The sequence below is a fragment of the Pelodiscus sinensis genome, chromosome 3 (assembly GCF_049634645.1).
Source record: "Pelodiscus sinensis isolate JC-2024 chromosome 3, ASM4963464v1, whole genome shotgun sequence".
Classification (NCBI taxonomy): domain Eukaryota; kingdom Metazoa; phylum Chordata; order Testudines; family Trionychidae; genus Pelodiscus; species Pelodiscus sinensis.
This window is the reverse complement of record NC_134713.1, coordinates 92158605-92182173: the sequence shown is the minus strand read 5'-3', so window position 1 is coordinate 92182173 and position 23569 is coordinate 92158605. Positions and strand designations below refer to the sequence as shown.

Below are 23569 nucleotides of genomic sequence, written 5' to 3'. Positions count from 1 at the left end.
AGGAAGAGGTTTTTCCAACATCTGGCCTGTCTAGACTGGACCAAATGTCAGAAAGCCCCCTTCTTTTGGAAGCCCCCTTATTCCTCGTGAAAAGAGGAATTTAGGGGTGACCGAAAGAGCATGTTTGTTTTTCCACTAAAAAAAAACGGAAGAACAAACGCAGCCCTGGATGCAGAAGAGTTTTTCTGGGATATCTCTGGAATCCTGGAAAACTCCTGCAGTCTACCTATACCCTCGCTGGGTTGAGACAGGATGTGTAGGCTCTGGGGTGGGAATGAGGGATTTGGGTGTGGGAAGGGGTGAGAGGTGCAAGCTCTGGGAGGAAATCTGGATGCAGGAGGAGGTGAAGAAGGGGACACTGGCTCGGGGAGAGGGCTCCAGGCCGGGTAGTGTTGGGGTCAGATGTAGGGTTGGGGTACTAAGCGAGCCACCAGCTTGTGGATGTGAGGGTTCAGGAATTTGAGCTGTGGTATATGAGGGGCTCAGGACAGGGGGTCCCAGTGTAAGATAAGCTCAGATCTACTGTGGGGGAAAGGGGAGTGCAGGAGCATTATGATGCTGTGGCCAGATGGGGGCTTGGCCTCAATTGGGGGTTTGTTGGCCAGGCTTCATTTTTAAATAAAATACTTTGTCAAACACAAAAAGTTTCGGCATTGTCTTTTTTTCTGAGAAGAGTAGGGAGCCTGTTTTGAGTCAGGGATCACTGACCCACAGAAAAGTCAGTTGGGGCCACACAAGTTAGATGCAAATAAAACCCCTCCTCCAACCCCCCCTTTTCTCCAAGCCTCACTAATGTGGCTCCAATTGTGCTGGTGGGAGCAGGGGACATGGTACTGAGGAAGGGTGCTAGTGGGTGCTGAGGCAAGGCACAGGGTGCCAGTGGGGGCAGGGTTCTGAAGCTGGGGACAGGGGAGAAGGAATAGGGTGCCAGGAGGTCAGGAGATAGGTTTCTGTGGCTGGGAACAGGGTGCTGAGAGGGCAGTGGACAGGGATCTGCAGCAGGGGGCACGGTGCCAGTGGGTACAGAGTTCTGTGGCTGGGGGCAGGGGAGAGTGAACACAGTGCCGGGAGGGCAGGGGACAGGTTTCTACAGCAGGGGACAGGGTACCATTGGGACAGGGTTCTGTGGCTGGGGGCAGGGGAGAGGGAACACAGTGCCGGGAAGGCAGGGGACAGGGATCTGTGGCAGGAGGCAGGGTGCCAGTGGGGGCAGAGCCTTCCCTGCACCCGCCTTCTCCCAGGATTTTCCCCCCCCCCCCCGCCCAGAGGAGGGAAGCCCTGTTGCACGCCTCCTCCGGGCTCGACTCCCCCCTCCTGCGCAGCAGGGAAGCCCACGCACGTGCCCCCTCGGGGCCAAACCCCCCCCCCGCAGAGCAGGGAAGCCCCTATCATGCACCCCCTCCGGGCCTGACTCCCCCCTCCCACGGAGCAGGGAAGCCCGCGCACGCGCCCCCTCGGAGCTAACCACCTCTCCCGCGGAGGAAGGAAGCCCTGTTGTGCGTCTCTGCCGGGGCCAGCACAAGCCTCCTGTGGAGCAGGGAAGCCCCTGTCACGCACCCCCTCCGAGCCCGACTCACCCCTTCCATGGAGTAGGGAAGCCTGTGCATGCGCCCCTCCTACAGAGAAGGGAATTCTCAGCGTGTGCCTCTGGAGACTCACCCGGTAAGTTCCCAGCACACCACAGACTTGGGGCAAGCAAGCAGCCAGCGCATTTCCGGAACCCCCGGAAGTGACATGCAGCTGCAGGACTTCCTTCCACCCCGCGGGAAGCTGCCACTACCTCCATTGTCGCTCAAGGTAGGTAGTGGTGCTTCTTTGGGGAGGAGGAAATGGGGGGCCCAGAACACCTTGCGATCGACTGGTCGATCGCGATCGACTGGTTGGTAACCATGGGGCTAGAACTTTCAAATGAAAACATAACTGTGTGTATTTACTTTTCTAGCTTGTTAGATGTTAGCCATGTAAGCAGATAGTTCCTGTCTATTACTATAGTTGTTGATTAGGAGATCAAAAGGAATATTAACATTTAACAGAATCTTGGTTGAAATAATTTCATTGTCTATATGTCTCTTTAAAGTTTGTGATAAACGGTTTACTTTATGTTTATTACTTTATGTTTATTACTCTGATGTTTGGGAAACAGAAGGTTACATTAAAAGGGTATTGTTCACCCAGGACTATATTGTCAAAAGGCTGCCAGAAAATGCTCTAAGAAGACAAGTGGAGCCTGATCCTGTCATAACAGATCTGTTTAAGGTTCCCTGGAGGGGAAGCCTAAACCATCAGGATTGAGATCCCAGTCCTAAGCTGGTACATCCTGAATATGATGTTAGACCCTGGTGTATAACCATGGAGTATATTCTGCCAGACTCTTTACAACCACAAAGCTCACCATCTGCGATATGAATTGTCTCTTAAAACTGTACTCATATCTGTGAATATATTGAATTTTAATCAATATTCTCCCTTTGTTTTTATTTTTAAATAATGTTTAGTTTGTGTGAGCGATTGGCTAAACAGTACAAAGGACTGAGTAGACTTGTAGGCTCTAATGTTTTACATTATTTTATTTTTTGAATGAAGTTATTTTTGTAGATAATTCTACATTTTCAAGTTCAACTTCGATGAAAGAGATTGCATTACCATACTTTTATTAAGTTAATTGAAAAACGCTATTTATTTTAATTTTATAGTGCAAATGTCTATAATAAAAATTATAAAATGAGCACCATTCACTTTGTACTTTGTGTTGTGACTGAAATCAATTTATTTAGAAATATTAAAAACATCCAAAATTATTTATATAAATGGTATTCTAGTATTGTTTAAGAGCTCAATTAATCACACTATTAATAGTTAATTTTGTTAATTGTGTGATTAACTGTGGTTATTAACTGTGGTTATTTTTTAAATCATTTGACAGCCCTAGATATGACTTAGTAAAACCAGAAGTGGCAGATAAATTTTGAAGGACTGACTGGCAAATATGGGGCTTTGATCTTGACTGAGAAGTCTTGACATTAAGTCAGAGTTAAAATTTATACATGCACTATGCACTATACAAACCACACAAATGCATAACAGATATCCAGAAATGTATCAGATGATGACTTCACTGCAAAATGCATTCACTCACTTTTTCATCTACCAGTTCGATGCCAAGTCCATCCATTTTTTGGCTACTGATTCCCAGCAGAACACCATTCATTCGAGTAGTGCGAAATTCAAACTCCACTAGTAGATCTGTTCCCACTTTATATGTTCCAACTGGGGAGTGGAAAATATACAGTAATACAGTTAGAAAAATGGCTCCAGTATTCACGATGATAATATGCAATGCTCTGCAAGGTAGCACAGCACAACCCTATTAATATATTTTAGTCCAAATGAAATACAGTATAAAATAGTGGCTTATGGTACCAGTTCATAATATGAGATCTTGCTGGAAATATACAAGATCAAACATCAGGCATAATGTTTGAACATGCTGAATGGGATTCTGAAAAATCCTCAGAGTCAGACTTGGCCCACTGAAGTAGACAGGGTTAGGCGGTGCTGAATGTCTTTGAAAATCCCAACTGCTTTAACTGTTTGAATTTTTTAGCACTAGTAGAGTTGTGGGTTATTACCTGTTTTGGCAAAGCCTGTTCCATCAAAAAATGTTCCTTTTTCTGCACTCATAAAGCATTTGCCAACATTGAAGCTTGAGGTTGGATTATCTAGGTCAACAGAAGCCTCTGTCATCTTAAAATTTCTGATGCAACCATCAATGCTGTAGGTTATCTGGGTGATATTTTCAAACAGAGAATGTTATTAGGAAAAGCAAGCAGAAATGGTGTTATGGAAAGGCTCAATTATGGCATTAGAAAGTACCCCTTCTTTTGATTTTGCTGATGGATTTGTGGAGTCTTGAACTTTACATGGCTAATCCATAGTATCTGATAGTATTAAGAATGTAATCTCCATCACACTGCAGACTAATTACGTTGCTTTTCAGAAATTCTAAGGCTCAGATCTCATAAAACTGAGCCACATCTCTTTTATTTAATGGAAGGAGCATAAAATAATGTACTGCATAATGAAACATAGCAAATTACATAGGCAATGCAGAAATTTAATTTAATTTTACTTTTGTAATTGAATAGAATCCATACTTTCTATTTAAGAGCCTGGGCAAAGGCATGGACCATAAGAAGTGTTCTCAAGTTAATTTGTACCATTACTACATTTTTGTTTACCATTCCTGAGGGGCTAACTTAGCACATAAAGTTGTGATTCTATTGGGCCACCTCCTTCTAAATGGAACTCCTGCTGAAGTGAATGGAAGTTCTACATAAATACTCATGGCTGCATATGGCCCTCTGTATAACCTTATCTACGACCATCATTCAATCATAGATAAGAAATTATTTGAGGATTTTCTTGCATCTTTATCCGAGTTTTACTATTTAGCAATCTTTCACTATGAGAGCTAGGTATTATTATTATTATGCTCACCGGACAACCTTTAAAGGAAGAAACAGCAGAGTTTGCACTGAGTCTGTGTAGCTGGTGTGGCATACCAGCACTTTCCCTCTCATCTAATGAGATTTCTCTTTCCTTTGATGCTGGATGTTGTGTAAGCATTTCCTCTCTCCTCCCTGAAGGTGGCCTTGGAATCTGCCCACTTAGGGTATGTCTAAAGTGAAAGTGAAAGCGCCATCTAGACATGGTTCTTTAAATAACCACCTTTTTCAAAAGATCCCGTACTCCTCATTTTCGAAAAAGGTTTTTTTTTTTTTAAAGAACCATGTCTAGATGGCGCTTTCACTTTCAAAAAAACCTTTTTTGAAAAAGCGTTCAGATGCCATTATGCAAATGAAGCATGAGATATTTAAATTCCCGCTTTATTTGCACTTTCGATTTGCCTAATTTACACCCTCTTTTGATAGAGGGATGTAGTTTAGACATATCCTCAATGGGGAACTGGTGCTGGAAGAGTTTGGGGAACAGGAAGTTCAGGAGCATGGAGACCCAAGGCTCTGAAGAAAGCCTTTGGTCCAGTGATCCTGGAACTAGGGATGGTGGGGGAATTGCCGTACCTGCTAACTTAGAAGTAATAATAATAAACACCAAATACATAGTTTCCATCATAAGTACACACACAAAAAAAACATTGTTGCATCCCTGTCCTGCCTGATGCTGGAGTGTGAGAATAGCGGGAAAGTGAAGAACAAATGCCAAACACAAGCTCCGAAGCATAAAAGGGGTTCAAACCCAAGCATTTGGTGTGTGTGTGTGGAGGGAGAAGTGAATGAAAAATAACAAAAACACACAGAGATTGAGGAAAAAGGGGAAGGAGGCAGGAACTGAGGAAAGAAGTGGAAACAGAGGTACACAGACACATTGGGACAAATCTTGCTCTTTGTGCCCAAAAAAGCTCACGATACCATTTATATGTTTTGTTAGTCTTTAAGGTGCTGCTAGGTGATTAGTTGTTTTTTAAGTTTTCCAGTTATACTAACACGGCTACCCCTCTGAAGCTTGCTCCCAGTAACACTCATGCATCTGGCTTAAGACCACTGATTTCAATGAAATTTCTCCCTTCTGGTTTTATTCAGGTTTTCTCTGCACAATCTTTCATATAAGAAATCCTTATTCACTAGGTCTGTTTTATGTCCTGTAGTATTTTGTATGCAGTGTTGTTGTGCCATGTTGGTCCCAGGAGAGGCAAGGTGGGTGAAGTCATATCTTCTCTTCATGAGAGAGACAAACTTCCAATAAAATAGACTACCTCGCCCACCGTATCACTGTGGTATTTTGTAAGGTACAGTACATAGCAATTAGAATTGTATCAAGTGAAGGTAGTTTTGGACTCACCAATGAACTTGGCCAAGATCTGCATGAACAGATATCATGGTCTTTTCTAGAATGCTTAATGATTTTTTTTCCCCAAAGGAATGACTTTTATTACTAAAATGTCAAAACTTGCCAACTTCATAGTAAACAGTTTGTACTTGTCAGTTTAAGATGAACCAGAGAAATGGATATGTTTTATCCGAGGTGCTGACTGAGCTTTTGTGTGCGCACAAGCTCTCTCTCATGTTGGAGCCTTTAAAATTCCAAAATCCTGCCCAACAGGAAGCTTGTATTTTTAAACTTGAATTCCCTGCAGGACAGAGCAATTGTAAGGGTTCGGGACTTAAAAGCTTTCCCCTTTCCCCACAGTAATGACTATGGGCTACTTTCAGTTCTTTGCACTGACTATTCTAACCCAGAACCTTCCATCTACTTAAAGAACAATTGGATCAATCTTTTTATCTATTTGATTTATATTTTGGGAAAAAATGTATATGGTGATATTGGCCAACACCTATTGAAAGACTGTGAAATGGCTTATTAAACTGTCTTCCTTACTGGACCGATTCGTCGCGTCGTATAGTTAATGGGCAATCCTCCGACATACAGCATTCCCACAACATCCAAGATATCAGCCTTCTTGGGGCTGGTGGTCCGGTTTGAAACACCATCTACTAAAAGGATTCCTTCTTGCTTGGTTCGAAATATTTTAACCTAGAAATAAGACCCAAATATAGCACATTAACATTTTCTGGCACCAGACAACTCTGGAGCAAACAACGCTTTCCAAAGTGCAACTTCAGATTTCCCGCTTAAGACAAATAAAACTCTCTTTGTGTAAAGAATAAGGCAGACAATATTATTGCTATGTATTATTTGTATTGCCTAGCAACCCTAGTCATGAACCAGGACTCTATATTTTATATGTTGTACAACCATAGAATTAAACTTTTAATTCAAATATGTCAGGAAACATCATGAGTATTCATATTAGAATTACTAAAAGTACTGGGCGTTTGAAAACTCAATGTTTGTCGCACTAAAGTGATAGCAGTTCTGCTGCATCTCTTTTTCTAGATATAGGAGGCACTTGGGGTGGTTAATGCTGACTTTATAATGGCATCCACTGAAAAGGTTTATTACAGCACATATTTAAGAACTTTATCCCAAGACTGAGTTTCTTGTTTATTTCTCTTATCCTTGCTACAGATCATAGTTCAAGAAGGAGAAAATGTAACCCACACTGGCTTAGTAAAATTCCTAGACAAACAGGACATGACTCATATGGAGGGACAATTTCTAAGGAGATGTTCAAGTTTTTCCTATAACTACTGCTAATCCACTCTTTCTCTGAAGATATGTATCAGACTCCATTGTGACTTGAGCAGCAGTGCTCCTGTGTGTGAAGAAGACTAAACGTCAAGTATAGTATATATGTTGGGCAAAGTAACATTTTTAAAGTGCCCTGGTGATGCTAATTTCAAGGACAACATTGACAATCATAGTAACTCCATAGACCAGTGGTCTCCAACCTTTTTACACCCAAGATCACTTTTTAAATGACAGACCAAGCCAAGAGCTACCGCCCTGCCCCTTCCTTGAAGCCCCGCCCTCTCTATTCTCCTCCTCTCCATCACTTGCTATCCGCAATCCTTATACTGCTGCTTATTTTATGTTTTTTTATTCTTCTGTAGGAAGAGGTTTTTCCATCATTTGGCCTGTGACATTCTGGACCAAATGTCAGAAAAAACCCCCCGTCTTTTGGAAGCCACCTTATTCCTTGTGGAAAGAGGAATATAGGGCCTGTTTGCTCTTCCACTAAAAAAGTGGAAGAACAAACGCAACCCTGGATGCAGAAGACTTTTTCTGGGATATCTCCAGAATCCTGAAAAACTCCTGCAGTCTACCTGGACCCTTGCTGTGATGAGACAGGATGTGTAGGCTCTGGGGTGGGAATGAGGGATTTGGGTGTGGGAAGGGGTGAGAGGTGCAAGCTCTGGGAGGAAATCTGAATGCAGGAGGAGGTGGAGAAGGGGACACTGGCTCGGGGAGGGGGCTCCAGGCTGGGCAGTGTTGGGATACTAAGCAAGCCACAGGCTTGCGGATGTAAGTGTGCAGGAATTTGGGTTGGAGTATGTGAGGGGCTGAGGGCAGGGGATTCCAGTGTTTGATAGGCTCAGATCTAGGGTCTGGAGAAGGCGGAATGCAGGAGTGATTGTGGCCATATGGGGGCTTGGCCCCAATTGGGGGTTTGTTGGCCAGGCTTCATTTTTAAATAGAATACTATGTTAAACACAAAAAGTTTCTGCATTGTCTTTATTTATGAGAATGGCAGGGAACCTGCCTTGAGTCAGGGGTCACTGACCCATAGAAAAGTCATTTGGGGACACAGTACTGGGGAGGAGTGCTAGTGGGTTCTGGAGCAGGGAACAGGGTGCCAGTGGGGGCAGGGGAGAGGGGGCAAAGTGCCAGGACAGGTTTCTGCAGAGGGGAGCAGGGGGACAGGTTTCTGTAGTAGGAGACAGGGTGCCAGAAGGAACTGGTTTCTGCAGGGGGGGGGGGCAGGGTCCGGGGGACAAGTTTCTGAGGGGGGGGAAGGTTTCTGCAGCGGGGTCGGGGGGGGGGCAAGGGAGAGGAAACAGGGGACCAGGAGGGTGGGGGACAAGTTTGGGGCAGAGGAGAGGGAACAAGGTTGGGGGCAGGGAATTCCCTACACCAGCCATGGAGAGAAGCCTCCAACCCGCGCTCCCTCCGGACTGACCGCAGGACAGCTGGGCTGGAGCGAAGAAAAGTGGCTGCCCAGCCAGCCGGTCATGATGCTTAGCCAGGGTGCCACCAAGCTCCACGTGGGCAGGCGCAGACGGGTAGCTGCCCAATCAGCTGGAGCGTGGTTCAGCCTCCTCTGGGCTGAACGCCACAGCCAGCAGGCCAGGCAGCTTCTCCTCTGTGCCCGCCCACATGGAGCGTGGTGCACCCTGGCTGAGCGCCATGGCCAGCTGGCCGGGCAGCTGCTTCTCTTCCCTCCAGCCCGGCTGCCCTGCACTCAGCCCAGGGAGGCTGTGCCTAGCTCCAGCTGTGAAAGACACAGTCAGCTGGCTGGGGTGTTTCAGCCCTCCCGACCTCCCAGCTCCCACCATTCCTCGAAGCTACTCACCTGTGTTGTTGCTCGGTGAGTAGCTGCTCCTCAAATGAGGAAATCTAATGTAAATGTACTGTGCAGGTGCGCAGTTCAGAGAGGGCTCAAGAGCTACTCTTAGAGCCCCTGAGATCTACCGGTAGCTCACGATCTACTGGTTGGTGACCACGGCCATAGACCAATTTGGGAAGCACAGCATTTACTGCACAGGCTACAAAGCCCTTTGCCTAGTTGTGGTGACAGAGTTGCACTTTGTTTCTGTGCCTGGCACTATTCTTCCAGCTCTTCAACTTGATTCTTCTGAAAGTCATCATGGATGCCCACCCTTCCCGCACTGCACCATGCATGACCATCAACTACCAGATGCTCAAAAGGCAAGTCAGAAATGTTTGTTTCTCGGACACTTTGTTGCAGGGTGTCTTTGAAGCATTTAATCTATTCTCATGTTTATGATTGCCAGAGCTGAATTTAGAATATGTCTTGTTTTGATAAACAGGCCCCACACATACAAATTACATGATCAGTCATTCTCAATTGGGTGCAGATTAAATGAGCCTTGAAGCTGACTGAACTAGGCAGTCAAGACCTAGGGTCAGAGTAGGGGGAAACCTGAGGTTGGGAATAATGGACAAATTTGGAGTCAGGTTCCAAGCCAGTGTCGATACTAAAAGTCAGAGTCTAAGTCAGGTTTCTGGGTCCAAGTCAGGAGGCAAAGTCCAAGTCAAGCCAAGGTCAAAGCTGGGAGTTTAGGATCAAGGAGCAGAAATGGTTGTGGCAGCTACAGAAGATTTCAGCTGTTGCCTATGGGCGCTTCCTGGAACATCCCTAGTCTCAATAGGGTTCAGAGCCATTTAGAAGCCATGACGTTGCTGTCTGTCAGACCCCTTGAGGCTGGACTTGCTCAGAGCAAATCATGGGGTCATGGAGTACAAGGAGGTTAGACCTGCTAATGCATGCTAGCATGGTGCAGCCTGCAACCAATCAGCTCTGCAGGCCTGGGTACTAGACCCAGGGGATCTTACACCAGCTCTCTCCAGGACTTCCATGTAAGGAAGGTAGTTCTGCTCTTTAATGCCAAACAATCATGATATGTATTGCAAGGGGAAACTGTCAAGTTTTTTATTATGCTCTTGACAACAGATTAACGGTAGGCACCCACAAAGTAATGTTGTTAGGACAACAGCATTATAGACTTTGATTTTGTTTCTAGACAGATTCTACCTTGACTTCAGATTCAATGATGGAAGAGATCATATGCAGAGCTGGCTTTCTTGATTCAGAAATCTATCTTATGGCCAATTGTTACTTTATTCTTGACAAGTTTAGTAACCTTTTGATGCTTGGCATGGGGTACATTCTATGCTTATTGATGGGTCTCGGTAAAATTGTTGAGTAGAAGGTTGGTACATAGCTGTTGGTTTTGTTTGGCTGATGGTGAGGCTAAAGTTATGAGCCACTGCAGCAAAGTGGTTTATAAGACCTTGTAGTGCTGCTTCAGAGTGTGTTTCTTTAACATCACCTCTCCTTGTTCAGCAAAGCAGCAGATCAGTCACGGAGGATTCTGTGGTGCATCTATAGTAGGAAGTACTGAGAATGGACAGGAATGTGTCTGGGAAGAGAGGAACTGAAAACTGGTGGCAGCAATTTCTGGTGAATTTGGGATACAGCTGTAAGCTGGGTGGCAGTATGATTTGGCCAGTAGCAAAGGAATCGGGTATGGAGTAGCTGAAGTACTCAGAAATATTATTACATGGAGCCCAAAAAGCTCAAGGATGAATTGGACAGTAGCAGTATGATGGGGTTGAGGCACAAGAATGAGATTAAGAAGCTTTGGGCAGTGCTAACACAGTATCATTGAATAATGAATTTCAGACCAGGGTAGGGCTAAGATGAGGAAGGAGGATATTCTGGGTCAGTTTCTCAAACTTTTTTCCATTTGGGATGCCCTAACAGTTGAAGTCTATTTCAGTGACCTTAATAATCACTAAATCATTTACATTCATACACCACCCTTTGCAGGGACACAGCAAGAAGGAACATCAGGCTTCAGGTTGAGGTGGAGAGAGGGCATGTTCTATGGCTGAGAGACTGGTGTTGGGAATGTTGGTGGAGTGGCTGCCACCCAGTATTTAAAATTGGATGTGGATGCTGTTGGTGTGGTGTGGACTGCTGGGAGGTACAGAAGGCTGAAAATGGTGGTGTGCTGCTGGAAGGGAAAGGGGGTGCTTCCCAACCCTGTCTTCATTCTGCTTTGCTACACTGAAGTGCTGCTTAAATTTTGTGAGGGGCTGACTGAGTGTTGTGAGTAGCACCACCTTTCACCCTCCACCTTGCCAGAACAAAGTATGATGCAGGCAGCAGGAGAGAGGTGGGAGCAGTATTTCTACATCCCTTCTCTTAGTTTGCTTCCTTTAGGTCCTAGTAGAGGTGGTAGCAACACACCTTGAATTGGAAGGTGGGGAGGTGGATGGATAGCAGGGCTCCCCATCCTAACTCCTACTTATCTGTTGGCCAGATCCTGGGTGCTTCCTTGGCTGCTTCTGCCACTTTGGGTCCTCTTGTAGCGTTAGCCCCCTTTGCACATGAACTCAGCTACTGCCTCCCTGTCAGTGAAAGTGTGCCCAAACCCTGCCCACTGCTGAGGTAGGAGGTGCTGGAAAGAATCTGACTGTCTCTCAGCTATTGAACAATCAGTCACAATGGGGAAGCAATAACTGGAGTTGGGTGGCTTGGGCAGAATTGGAGGGGAAGTGGAGCCAAGTGAGGGGCAGAAACATAGATCAGTTGTCATATTATTTCCATTGTGGTGGCACTAACATCCACTGCCTCTCTGGTTCAGCTGGCCATGGCTCCTACTGTTCATCAGGGTTTGGCAATTTTGCCATGACCATGCATTAGCCCCTCTAGAGCTGGTTGAAGCATTTCTATCAACACTGTTTTCAGAGGGAAAACTGACGTTTAGATCAAATGATTTTTTTCTTGAACAGTGTCTGCTTTCCGAAGAAAAAGTTGTGAGGCTTTTTTTTTTTTTTTGGTCAGAAGTGTTTGACAGAAAATTGAAAGATTTTAGATCCAAATGGGAGCTGTGGAGCCTCAAGAGAGTTGAAGTTGGCTCCTCATGTCCCCAAGATTTTTTTACTGGTTGAGATTTCCAGATGGACTTGATCTCCCCTAATGTACCCATGGCCAGGGGCTTCATATAATGTACTATGGGAAATGTAGTCCAGTTAAGATCCCATAAAAAACAATGGGGTATGAGGACCAGAATATTGCTCTATAACTCTTACTGTAGGCTGAAATCTTTCAGTTTTTCATTTTAATTGAAAACTCAAAATTTCCCATGGAATCTTTAAATGTAAACAAAATGTTTACAATTTTTTTTGTTTTGTTTTGTCAAAATGATATTGTTTTTGTCAAAAAAATTCCACAAAGGAAAACTATCTTCAAACCAGCACTAAAGCTCTGCTGCAGACAAGGATTTAGAGGACGGTAAGCAATGATTAAGGTCAAGTGCTGTTATGGTTCTACTTGTTCAGTGATTGATACCATAACGATGGTTGTGATATGATTACCTACTCATGATCAAGTTTCCTTTGCTAACTCTCACAAACACTGCAAGCAGGAGAGTTGGCAGCCATGCCGAGCCTCTGAACAAGGCAGTGGGATGGCTCCATGCTCCCAAGGGGGCAGGGCTTTAAGTAAAAGGGGCAACTCCTCAGGCAGCACTTAGTGCTACTTGGGATGTGCCATGCCACTCCCTCTGAGCCCTTAAATCTTCCTGAAGCACACTGTGTGGCGCTCCCATGTCACAGTAGCAGCAGTAGTGGCCAGAGCTCTGGGACCATTAGAATACCTAGGCGCAGGGCATTTGTCTCATTTGCCCTCCCTCCTGTTGGCAGACCTGACTGCAATCATGTCTATGAATATCATATTGCTCCCCCGATGAATTGAGTTAATAGGGCAAGCAAAATTGACTGCGCCTGATTTTTTTTAAGTTCTTTAGTCTTCTAAATTGTGTCACATTTCAGACACAATAATACCCCAAAAGACTGTAGGCATTAATGATTTGTCTCATTGAGCGGGAAACCCTCCAAACAAGTCACCTGGGCCTCATTACTTAGATAACTTTCACAATTGAGGAGAACATTATAATTTTCTCTGTTTCCCAGCTACACATACTGTATGTTCTAAATGTGACCCAAAAGATATCATTACCAAGGGATCAAATTTTCAAATATTGGCATCCAACAGAATATGAATCTGTGTAAAATGTATCTACAATTACATGTGTGCCTCTGAAAACAATAATTATTCAAACACAAGTTAGGTGTCACTCTGTAAAAACTCAGCTCATGCAGAGTTCAGACAGATCTCCTGAACAAGTCCAGGATTTCTCTAGCACTTCTTAGGCTCCCACTGCATTGTACCTTGTGCCACTGGCCATCATTGATTTTGTTTGGAATCATTGTATTGGTGTCCCCACTTCCTAGGTCGTAGCGGAAGTACGGCAATCCATTCTTTATCTGAACAGTGGCAAAATCAGCATGGTTGATCCGGGCCATATAAAAAAGCAAGCCAGATTCAGCCTCTGTTCGGACTTCAAATTCAATTGTGAGCCTGAAAAGCAAAATGAGAACCAAAGAAAAAATGTCTTAAAATCAGAGGAAAAATTAGTTTTTTTTCTCTCTCTCCACTCTCCTCTGTCTCAGAACAGTGAATTGTTGAGAAGCCAGATGCTACTGCTTCTGGTTGTCTATCAAAATGCAAACATCATCAGACTTGAGAGCAGCATTTCACTTGTTATCATGCAGATGTATATTGTCTAATAGAGCAATACTACTGATCACCTATGCAGGTGTCTAAGTGATGCTATATAATGGAGATTGTCTTTTCACTTTACTTTTTTAACTAAGAAATTACTCATGGAAAATTATGTTCAAATGACATTACATATACTAAGTCAAGCACTTAAAATTAGGAAATCTCAGAATTAATGTTGAAGATGCAGAAGAGTAGGAAGGTGAACAAAATTCACTGGAATCACTGAAAGTATGTATTGTTGCATTCTTATACTGTAAAAGGGATCAATGAACCAAGTATTGCTTCACAATGTCTGTTCCAATAGCTAGAACTTTCAGAAGGAAAAATTCTGTGAATTTTTCTGTGTGGGCGTGTATCTTGGCAATGTTCCTGATGTGCAACAGGTAACCTTGCTGGCTAATTTTAATCATGAGAACAGAAGAGAAACAGAAAAAGGAACCTGCTGATTACAAGAATAATAATCTTGTTTGTGAATCAGTGTATTTCATTTTCCTCCGCATATGCAACTTATTCTGTTGTATACACTGGTTACACTGGCTCTTGCCAATTGGTATCATTCAACTGCACTATGACCTTGTTTGAACAAAATAAACAAAACATTACTCTTAATTGTGTTATTTATGGACCAAAATACCAGGCTTTGAAAAGAGCCACACCTGGCCTCTAACACTTTTGTGCACATAACCATTTTCATAGGCCAGTTTTGTGTGTGCTGAACTTTAATTCTCTCTGCGTGTTCACAAAGTTGTACTCAGTCAGACTAATCATACATAGTTTTCATGCCTAAAATGCTATTTATGTGCACTCTCCATTGTTTTCCTATATGTACAAAACTGGACTATGAAAAATAGCACTCAAGAATGTGCCTACAGTTTATGAGAATATGATCCAGAGTATTTTGTTTATCAGCCATCCACATATGACCTTGCTTTTGTTACTTCATCACAAAAATCAGATGTTGTACCTATTCTTCACTTTGGTGTCATCAAATGCAGCTGCAATATGGCTGTTCCTTGAAAGACCAAATTGCTTGCCACCCTCCAAAATAGCTGGCTTTGTATCAGCAGCACAAAAATCCTGTAAAATATAAATCATTCAATTGATTTAGTATATTAATTTATTACATGCTTTACAGCAATATGAAGCATATATCAAAAAATAAAAAAGCTCTTCTATAGTCTTCAAGGGATGCTTGTAGTTTTTTTCAAGAACAACTAATTCTGAATCCCATCTGTCCAAGATGTTTCTTTATTTACCCTGGAGCATGTTAGATGTGCTACCTCTTACTGGTGTTGCAATCTCCCAGTGTCTTTTGTCTCTCCACATAAAATAAAGTTAGCAGGCAGTAGGATGAAGATTTATTTTAAAAGCCAAGTGCCTTTAGACTTATGTGCTGTTTCTTCATTACCAGAGTATGCTCACCAGACCCTTAAATGATTCCTGGGCAGTTCAGTGCATCCTTAGTGTAACTTACTGATACTTATCCTTTAGGGTGCTGTCTTATAGAGCCTCAGAAGGACTGAAATCTGACTTAAAGGGACACTGTCAACTTGAAATCTAGACAACCTTTTAAAAATAAAATAGAAGTAGTTGCCAATGCTACACCTGCATTCAAGTCCCCATGCCAATTTTTTGTTTCTTTTACAATCAGGTTTCTTTACCTATCTTTAGAATATTTTCTGTTCCCATTGCTGTTTGAAAGACCCACACAAATATTAGGGAAACTGATTGAAGAAATAGGCACTATAAAATGTGTGCTATCAAATGCACAAAAATGACAAACCAAAGGAATACATTTTTACTAATGATCTCTTTCAGTTACTTTTAGGTGTTACTTGTAGCAATAGAGGAACATTTTCCAGCAGAAGTGAGATTGTTTTTATTTGTCTGTGTCCCTTTGAATCTTGATCATACAGCTACAGTCTAGCACTGTTCAATGAAAATGCCACAAGAATTATTATCTCCCCCCCTAATATTCCTCTTTCAGTTTCCCCTTGGGTATGCAGTGAAAAAGTTACTCAGAGGATCTAAACAACACAATCTTTGGACAATATGCAATAACACGAAAAAACAAACTTGGGAAGCTCTATTTTTATGCACTGTGTTTAATAGTTATGGACTAGCCACAGCCTCTGTTGCAAGGGCACCATTTATGAGGAACTGGGGGAGGGGCATTAGCTCCCCCCTCCCGAATTGTAACCTCTGGATTTCACACTTGAGGTCTGCTTAAAGCTGCATGCCCTGGCTCCAGAGGCAGTTCTTACATGCAACAGAGTTTGAGCTGCTTTAAGCTTTACCTTTGGGGCAGAGAGTTTGTTATAAAAAGAGAGAGGCAGGTAATTAAGAATAACAAAAGGTGGGTCATTCAAGCAATTGAACGATTGTTAAATCATGAAAACATTGCCAGGTATTCCACTTAAGAGATGGGGGGTGGGGAAGAGAAGAGTACTGTGCTGTTAGGATTTGCATTTGGATTACCGTCAAATTTATAAATGTTCTTGAAAAAGGGGTGAACAGGGACTAATCCAAAACTGACTGCAAAAAGTTACAAAGGGATCTCACAAAACTGGGTGATTGGGCAACACAAGTGCAGACAGAATTCAGTGTTGATAAGTGCAAATTAATGCAAATGGAAAAATATAATCCTAACTATGGATATAAAATAGCTGCTATCACTCAAGAAAGAGATTTTGGAATCATTGAGGATAGCTCCCTGAAAACATCTGTTCAATGTGCAGTGGCAATCAAAAACTAAAACAGCTAACAGAATATTGGGCATCGTTAGGAAAGGACTAGATAATAAGACAAAATACCATATTGTCTCTATATAAATTAATTGTATGCCCTCATCTTGAATACTAGATCTGGTCACCCCACATAAACAAAAGGTGTATTGGATTTTGAAAAGATACAGAAAGGGCAATAGGAATTATTAGGGTAAGGAACAGTTTCCATATGAGGGGAAATTAACAAGACTGGGACTTTTCAGTTTGGAAAAGAAATGACTAACTGGTGGGTGAATATGTTATATGTCTAGAAAATGATGAATGGTGTGGAAAAATAGAATAAGGAAATGGTATTTATTTCTTCACTAACATATTACAAGAAGCTGACCCAATTAAATTTATAGGCAGCAGATTTAAAACAAACAAAATAAATTATTTTTTCCATAATCAACTTGTGGAACTCTTTCAGCCAGGAGATGGTGGAAAGGCCCAAACTATAACAGGGTTCCAATAAGCACAAAATAAGTTCAAGGAGAATAGGTCCATCAATAGCTACTAGCCGGAATGGGCAGGGATGGTGTCCCTAGCTTCTGTTTGCCAGAAGCTGGGAATGGGTGACAGGAGATGGCTCATGATGATTGCCTCTCCTGTTTATTCCTTCTGAAGCAGCCAGCATTGGAAGACAGAATACTGGGCTAGATGGATTATTGGTCTGCTCTTATATGGCCATTCTGATGTTCTTTTATAGAGCTGAAATGTATCTGCTCCCTTACTGTAACTCACTAGACCCCACTCATCTTCCAGACCTAAGATAGAGCCCAGGACTCCTAACAGGGCCTATCTCTCTTCACAGAATATACATTAAAATGTTAAGGCTAACCAGTGTTCCTTAGGTGACATACCACAAGATGTTAGCATATGTTAGTGCTAGAACTAAGTGGGTCCATATTTATTTAATTTTCTTTCTTTTATGTAGGCATTGGATACAGTGCTCCTGTCAGCTAACTGCTAAGTTGTCTGCTTAAAAAATTGGAGTTTTCCAGTGCCTTGGTAGCCCTTGGATAGAGATGATGTGAGTGTGTGAGGGCTTGTACTGAGCATGCTCATTAACATTGCTGAAGCCTCCATCTTCAGTCCACTTCCCTATGCTATCATTCTCCGCCCTCCCCCTCCCCATCACAGCATGCACAGGTTGGTCTTCTCCCCACCAAAATCTGAAATTACACCCCTGCCCTATTATGTATTGACCACAGCCTTGGCTAAGTGGGGGGGCCCTCAAAGTACAATGTGCAATGCTTTCTTGCCAAAGTGTTCTTTTTGTGAAGCATTTTCTAGATATCATCATCATTCCTCAAGAAACAGGACACTTCTATTGCAAAGAGGAAATTCCCCTTCAATAATGTGATAGTTTGCCTTTCACATGTCACAAATAAATCCTCCCAACAGTTGAGAATGTTATCCACATCTGCTCTGTTCTGATACCATAGTCCTCCTTGTACTTTGGAAAAGCATGCATTGTGACAAGTACACACCAATGAGTAATTAAAGAAAAATGGGGAAAAGGAGTTACCTAACAGCACAAAACAATGAGTGACGAATGTGTGACGATAATCTTTCAGTGATTAACAAATGGGTAAAAGTGGTGTAGTTGCAGGATAATAGTCATTATAATGCTGGCTTATGTTCAAAGCTCTTTTAACAATTACAGGTGATTACAGGTACTGCATATATACTATATTATATATTACTAAACTGTCCCACTTGATACTTTCAGTAAGCACTGATACTTAGGTAGATGTACAGTAGGAGGTCTGGGAGGATAAGGAATTAATGATAGGTGCCACAAATGCTGGGAGTTAGGTAAATAGGTTAACATATCTATTAATTTAATTTTGTCATTTTATTTTAATGACAATAATATATTGTCATTATATTATTCATACAACCCTTAAAAAACAAAGCTTAAAATAGTCAACTGTATGGAGGTGGAAGTGGAAGTGAGAAAACACTGTACAAGGGAACTGTTATGGGAAGTCCAGGCTTTGTTCACAAGTCTGTCTCCACCTTCATTTCAACAAAGGTCAGCCTGACTTTATCTCTGGTGGTCTGACTTTACCTCATTCACAAATGTGTGAGCAAATAGGAACCTCATTGTCCGACTATCTCACACATTCCTCTACAAATGATGCTGCATTAGCACTTTCAAGAAAACTTGTTTATTAACAAAGGAGGAAGGAAGCACTACAATTCACCCAATAGTGTTACATAAACAACTAGGGACCATTTGGGAAAAGTGTGGAAGATACTGTGATGATGTCAAAGTCAGCTGTAATGCTGGCGCTCTTCAGTGGCAAACAAATCCTGAGAAGCAGTAAATAATATGAGGCAGAAGCAGCAGTAACCAAGGCATTGTTCTCAATCAAGACATATTTTAGCAATCCTAGCAGAAGACAGCAGCAAACAGTCAACCACTAAATTTCTGAACTACCTCACTACCTGTGTTCTGTCGTAAAAAAAAGAAAGAAACCCCACACCACCCGCCACCAACACAACTTTTTCATTAAGGGTTTAACTTATGTGGAGCTGGAGAGCACATGAGTGATTAAGTCTTAAGAATAGGGTGGGATTTAAGTTTAGCATAGTCCAGTTTGATGAAGATGAATTTCTGCGCTGAATTGATTTGTACCTAAGATTCTTCCAGAATGGCTTTGAGGCAATAAACCATGGGTTAATGAATGATGTAGCAGCTATTCCAATATGATCCATGGTTATACTCTTTGTTGAAGCTGCAAATACTGAGCAATAGAACTGAGCAAAATTTTTCAGCAAAAAAATTCAGATTCAGCTACTCTGAAATATCTGGCAAAGTCATGTAGATTTCACCAAATTGTGTTAGTTCCACCACCATTAAAAGACCCAACCCTTTAAAAATTTTTGAAAATCCCCAAATGTTTTATTACAGCATTTTCAAAATGAAATATTTTGATTTTTTGATTCAAAATTACTTTCTGCTGAGACATTTTCTTTGGGTTTATTTACATATTTAAAATGTTCAAAATCAAAACAAACTGTTTTGTGCAACCTAAAATGATTTTTGGCTTTCTGATTTGCTGAACATTTTAATAAATTTATATGAACCAGCACAAAATTATTTTTCCACCAATTTTTCAGAATTGCCAGAAAACTGAAAAATCCATTATTTGCCCATCTCTACTGAGCAGAATTTAAGCAAACATAAAACAATTAAAAAAACTAAACAATTTAAAGTGCTCTTGAATATGCAGAACTTTAACATTTATTTTTCAAAAGAGAAACTGAAGAGGTATTTGCACATGTGAATTCTTCACACATTTTTGTTCAGATTGTCACTGTGGACAATGTACTGTATGCGGATTACACGATTCGCCATGGCTCCATGTACCAATACCATCTCTTTGTTAGGGAAATATTTTCTATCATTAAACAATTAATTAATATTTATTCCTCTTAATTTTGTCTCTGAAAAATGGCTAGTATAAATACACATATACTAAGACACTGGAAAAGTGTTTCAGATTTATATATAGAAGACAGCCAAGGCAACTGAAGCAAAATAAAGAAATAAAAAAAGAAACAAATCCTTCCCTCAAACAATATGCTCATGACAACCTGACCTTCTCTCTTTCATGAGAGTGGGAGTTAAGAATGGATTATCATCTCTATCTTGAAGTTTCTGTGCTCTGTATAATTGTGCCATAGACTCAGGGTTTTTGAACTGTAGAATTTTTTTTCATTGAAAATAGAAACATGTATAAGTTTCATCATGTTGCAATTTCGCCATCTTGTGGGTAGTAAACAAAAGTGTTGCTTTGTTCTCATATAAACAGGCTTGGAAGAATTTAATGTTTTAAAATAATTTCAATGGGTTTATTTCAATGTTTATTTTAAGAATTTTTTATTTTTATCAATTTACATTTTCACAGTTGCTTAAAATAGGAGTACGAAACATTTTTTTTATTTTCATTTATTTAAATTTTCACTGATGTGGGATATTTTTAGGGTGGTCAGACAACTCTGACTGGTAATAATGATTGAATGACATATAATAATTTATTAATGACAACAGAAGCTGTGATTCAAAAAGTTAAAGGTTTATCACTATTTTAAAGAAAAAATTGCCAACAACACATGCCTAAATATTTTAAAATGAACAGAAACATTTTTTGTTGGTTTGTGTAACTATGGTGAAGTCAAAGGTTAACAATACAAAGCTAATTCTACCAAACCTGTGTATAAGCATGTGCCGAATGCATGGATACATTACAACTAAGAGCCACAACTAATGTTGAGCTTGCCTAGTAAGTAAAACACTACATGCTACTGTCCTTGTTCCAGTTTTCAGGTACACCATTACATGTGTCGCAGTATCTGCAGCAGTGCACGGTTAGCCTTTTTCTAGGTGAGCTAGATGGCCAGAAAAATTAAATATAATTGTAAGATCCACTTCATTGCCCTTCATTTTATTTGGGCATTAACTCATCCTCTGTTTTTGCGGGGAAGTTTGATGAAAACAGTAGCTAGATGTTATACTGTGTCAATAAAACCAGAGGTTATTACTGAAAAACAGGCTTTGTAATCTTTTAAAGAACTTTGCCTCTAGATAATGGATTCATATGAATTTTCCTATGCTAATAGACAATGAAAATCATTAGTACCTGATGGTTACTTAGCACCCCATGTAAAATAATTTGCTGATTTTAGTAGACTAGAATCCACATAAAAAAATTCACCATTCTAGTTATCATCCTTGATAGCAGTTATAGGTGGGAGGCCAAGTGTTAATGGGCATATGGACTGAACTAGATCCCTCATACTTTGTGGTAGTTTCTTTGGATACCTCTACACTGTGGCACTATTTTGGAATACTTCAGGTATCCCAAAATATCATTTTCCATATCTTGAAAGCATGCCCATTATTTTGAAATATCTTTCGAAATAATGGGGTGCTATTCCAACATCTCGGTAAACCTCATTCCACGAGGAATAAGGGATATTTTGGAATAGTGCTCTATTTCAAAATTTGGCTCTGTGAAGATAGCTCCAAATTTCAAAATAAGCTATTTTGAAATAAACTCAACATAAGCTACACAATTTGCATAGCTCAAACTGCATAGTTTATTTCAAACTATGGGTGCAGTGTAGATGCACCCTAACAAAAAGGACTGAAGTACATTAGCAATGGGATATGGCAGAAACTGTTCTTGTACCTAATTGGTATTTAAAAAAGAAAATTAAGTACCTGGACATAACATGAATGGGATTATGTCAATAAATCACACCGTAGACATGTAAACATCCTCATGTCTACAAACTACCATCACAGAGTTGCAAGAAACTTCTGAGTTTGTACAAAAACAAATTCAAGACAGTGGATTTTTTCACAATACTTTCCAATTTACTACTTCAAGCACCTGAGCTATTTGGCCAGGAAAATGCTGTGCCAACTTTTAATATTGCTGATTTGGAGCAGGAACAAATTTCTGTATCCATTTAAACATCAAAGCTTCTTTTCTGAGAAACACATTTTTAAGATTCTTGCCAATAACACCCAGTTTTGCACTGTCAAGAATCTAAAAGCAGAGATTCTATTACACACTGATTGGGCTTCAACTGGAAATTTGTGTCTAGTTCTGGGCGACTGTAGTGAGCAGGGTTGGCCGCTCACTGACCCCAAAGAGGAAGAACCCCTCTCTGAGCCTGGGTAGGCTGAGATGGAGTCTGCCCCTTTAAGTCCACAGAGGCCTAAGGGTGGGGCAGGAAGTATAAAAGATGAGCCAAGAAGCTCAGTAAGAGCCCAGCTGCCAGAGGGAGCAGAGACCAACCCTGAACTCTGGGGCCGAGGCTGCCACTGCCAACTGGCCTGGGCCACCGGGCCCAGGCATTGAAGAGGAGACCCTTTTCTCCCTTCTCCCAAAAGTGGACTATGCAGACCCTGTGAACCCGCCACTGCCTGGGAGCCAGGTACAGACTGAGGGGGAGTCTGGAAGTAGCCCAGGGGAAGCAGAGGATGGTCAGGTGGACCTGAGAGCCCTTTTGATGTGTGTCAGCATGTTTCAGAGTGGATTCCCTGCTGACCCCAGTGGCCACCAAGGCAGCCAGTGCTAGGGCCCTGGGCCAGGACACTGTGGAGTAGGGAGGGGCCGCATCCCCCCTGCCACTCCCCATGCTGGGTGGCAGTCCTCCCCCCCCCCCAACTTGTGTTGGGAAAACTGTTTGTTTGCCTGTCCCACCCTGAACCAGGGTCAGGACTGTGTTGACATTTAGGCTAGTGAGGGCATTGTGGCCTGCCTTACCCCCAGGTCCCACTCTCTTAAAGGGGCTGTTGGACTAATAAGTATAGGTGTGAGCACCAGTCAGGGGCCCGGGATTGAGTGAGACTGCTTACAGTGACACATTTCAGGAAAGATGCACCCCTCCTTACTATGTCCGTGCCCCCCACCGTCTGTTAGGGACGGGGCCAGCAGCTGGCAGGGCCTAGTAGCAGTGCCAGCAGTTGAGTTGGACCCAAGGCCAGTAGCCAAGCCCCTATATGTGGATATGGCAGCCAAACAGGACCCGGTGCTGGAAGCAGAGCCTCTGGAGAACAGAAGGCTGGTGCATGGGAACATGGACAACTGGGGAATGGGACCAGAATAGCCAAACCCTGGGGGTGCTGTAGCACCCCTTGTACTGCTACTTCCTATGCCTCTAAGAAGATTTGGACAAATTGGAGAAAGTTCACAAAAGAGCAACAAAAATGATTAAAGGTCTAAAAAACATGACCTGTCAGGGAAGACTGAAAAAACTGAGTTTGTTTAGTCTGGCGAAGAGAAGACCATGAGGGGACAAAGATTACAGTTTTCAACTACATAAAAGGTTATTACAAGGAAAAGGGAGAAAATTGACGATAGAACAAGAAGCAATGGGCTTAAATTACAGCAAGGATGGTTTAGGTAATCATTAGGGAAAACTTTCTAACTTTCAGGGTGGTTAAGCACTGGAATAAATTGCCTACAGAGGTTGTGGAATC

General features: G+C 42.0%; 1 protein-coding gene across 5 annotated transcripts in view; it reads right to left on the bottom strand.

Annotated features, from left to right (window-relative positions):
• Nucleotides 1-23569, bottom strand: part of LAMA2 (laminin subunit alpha 2) — a 502508-nt gene that overhangs the window by 5536 nt on the left and 473403 nt on the right. For all 5 annotated transcript variants that reach the window (XM_075924139.1, XM_075924141.1, XM_075924140.1 and 2 more), the window contains 5 exons: nucleotides 14760-14872; nucleotides 13402-13591; nucleotides 6397-6552; nucleotides 3630-3783; nucleotides 3137-3267 (listed from right to left, as the gene is read on the bottom strand). In XM_075924139.1, the coding sequence (XP_075780254.1) occupies nucleotides 3137-3267; nucleotides 3630-3783; nucleotides 6397-6552; nucleotides 13402-13591; nucleotides 14760-14872 (744 nt within the window). The remainder of the gene's footprint in view (nucleotides 1-3136; nucleotides 3268-3629; nucleotides 3784-6396; nucleotides 6553-13401; nucleotides 13592-14759; nucleotides 14873-23569) is intronic.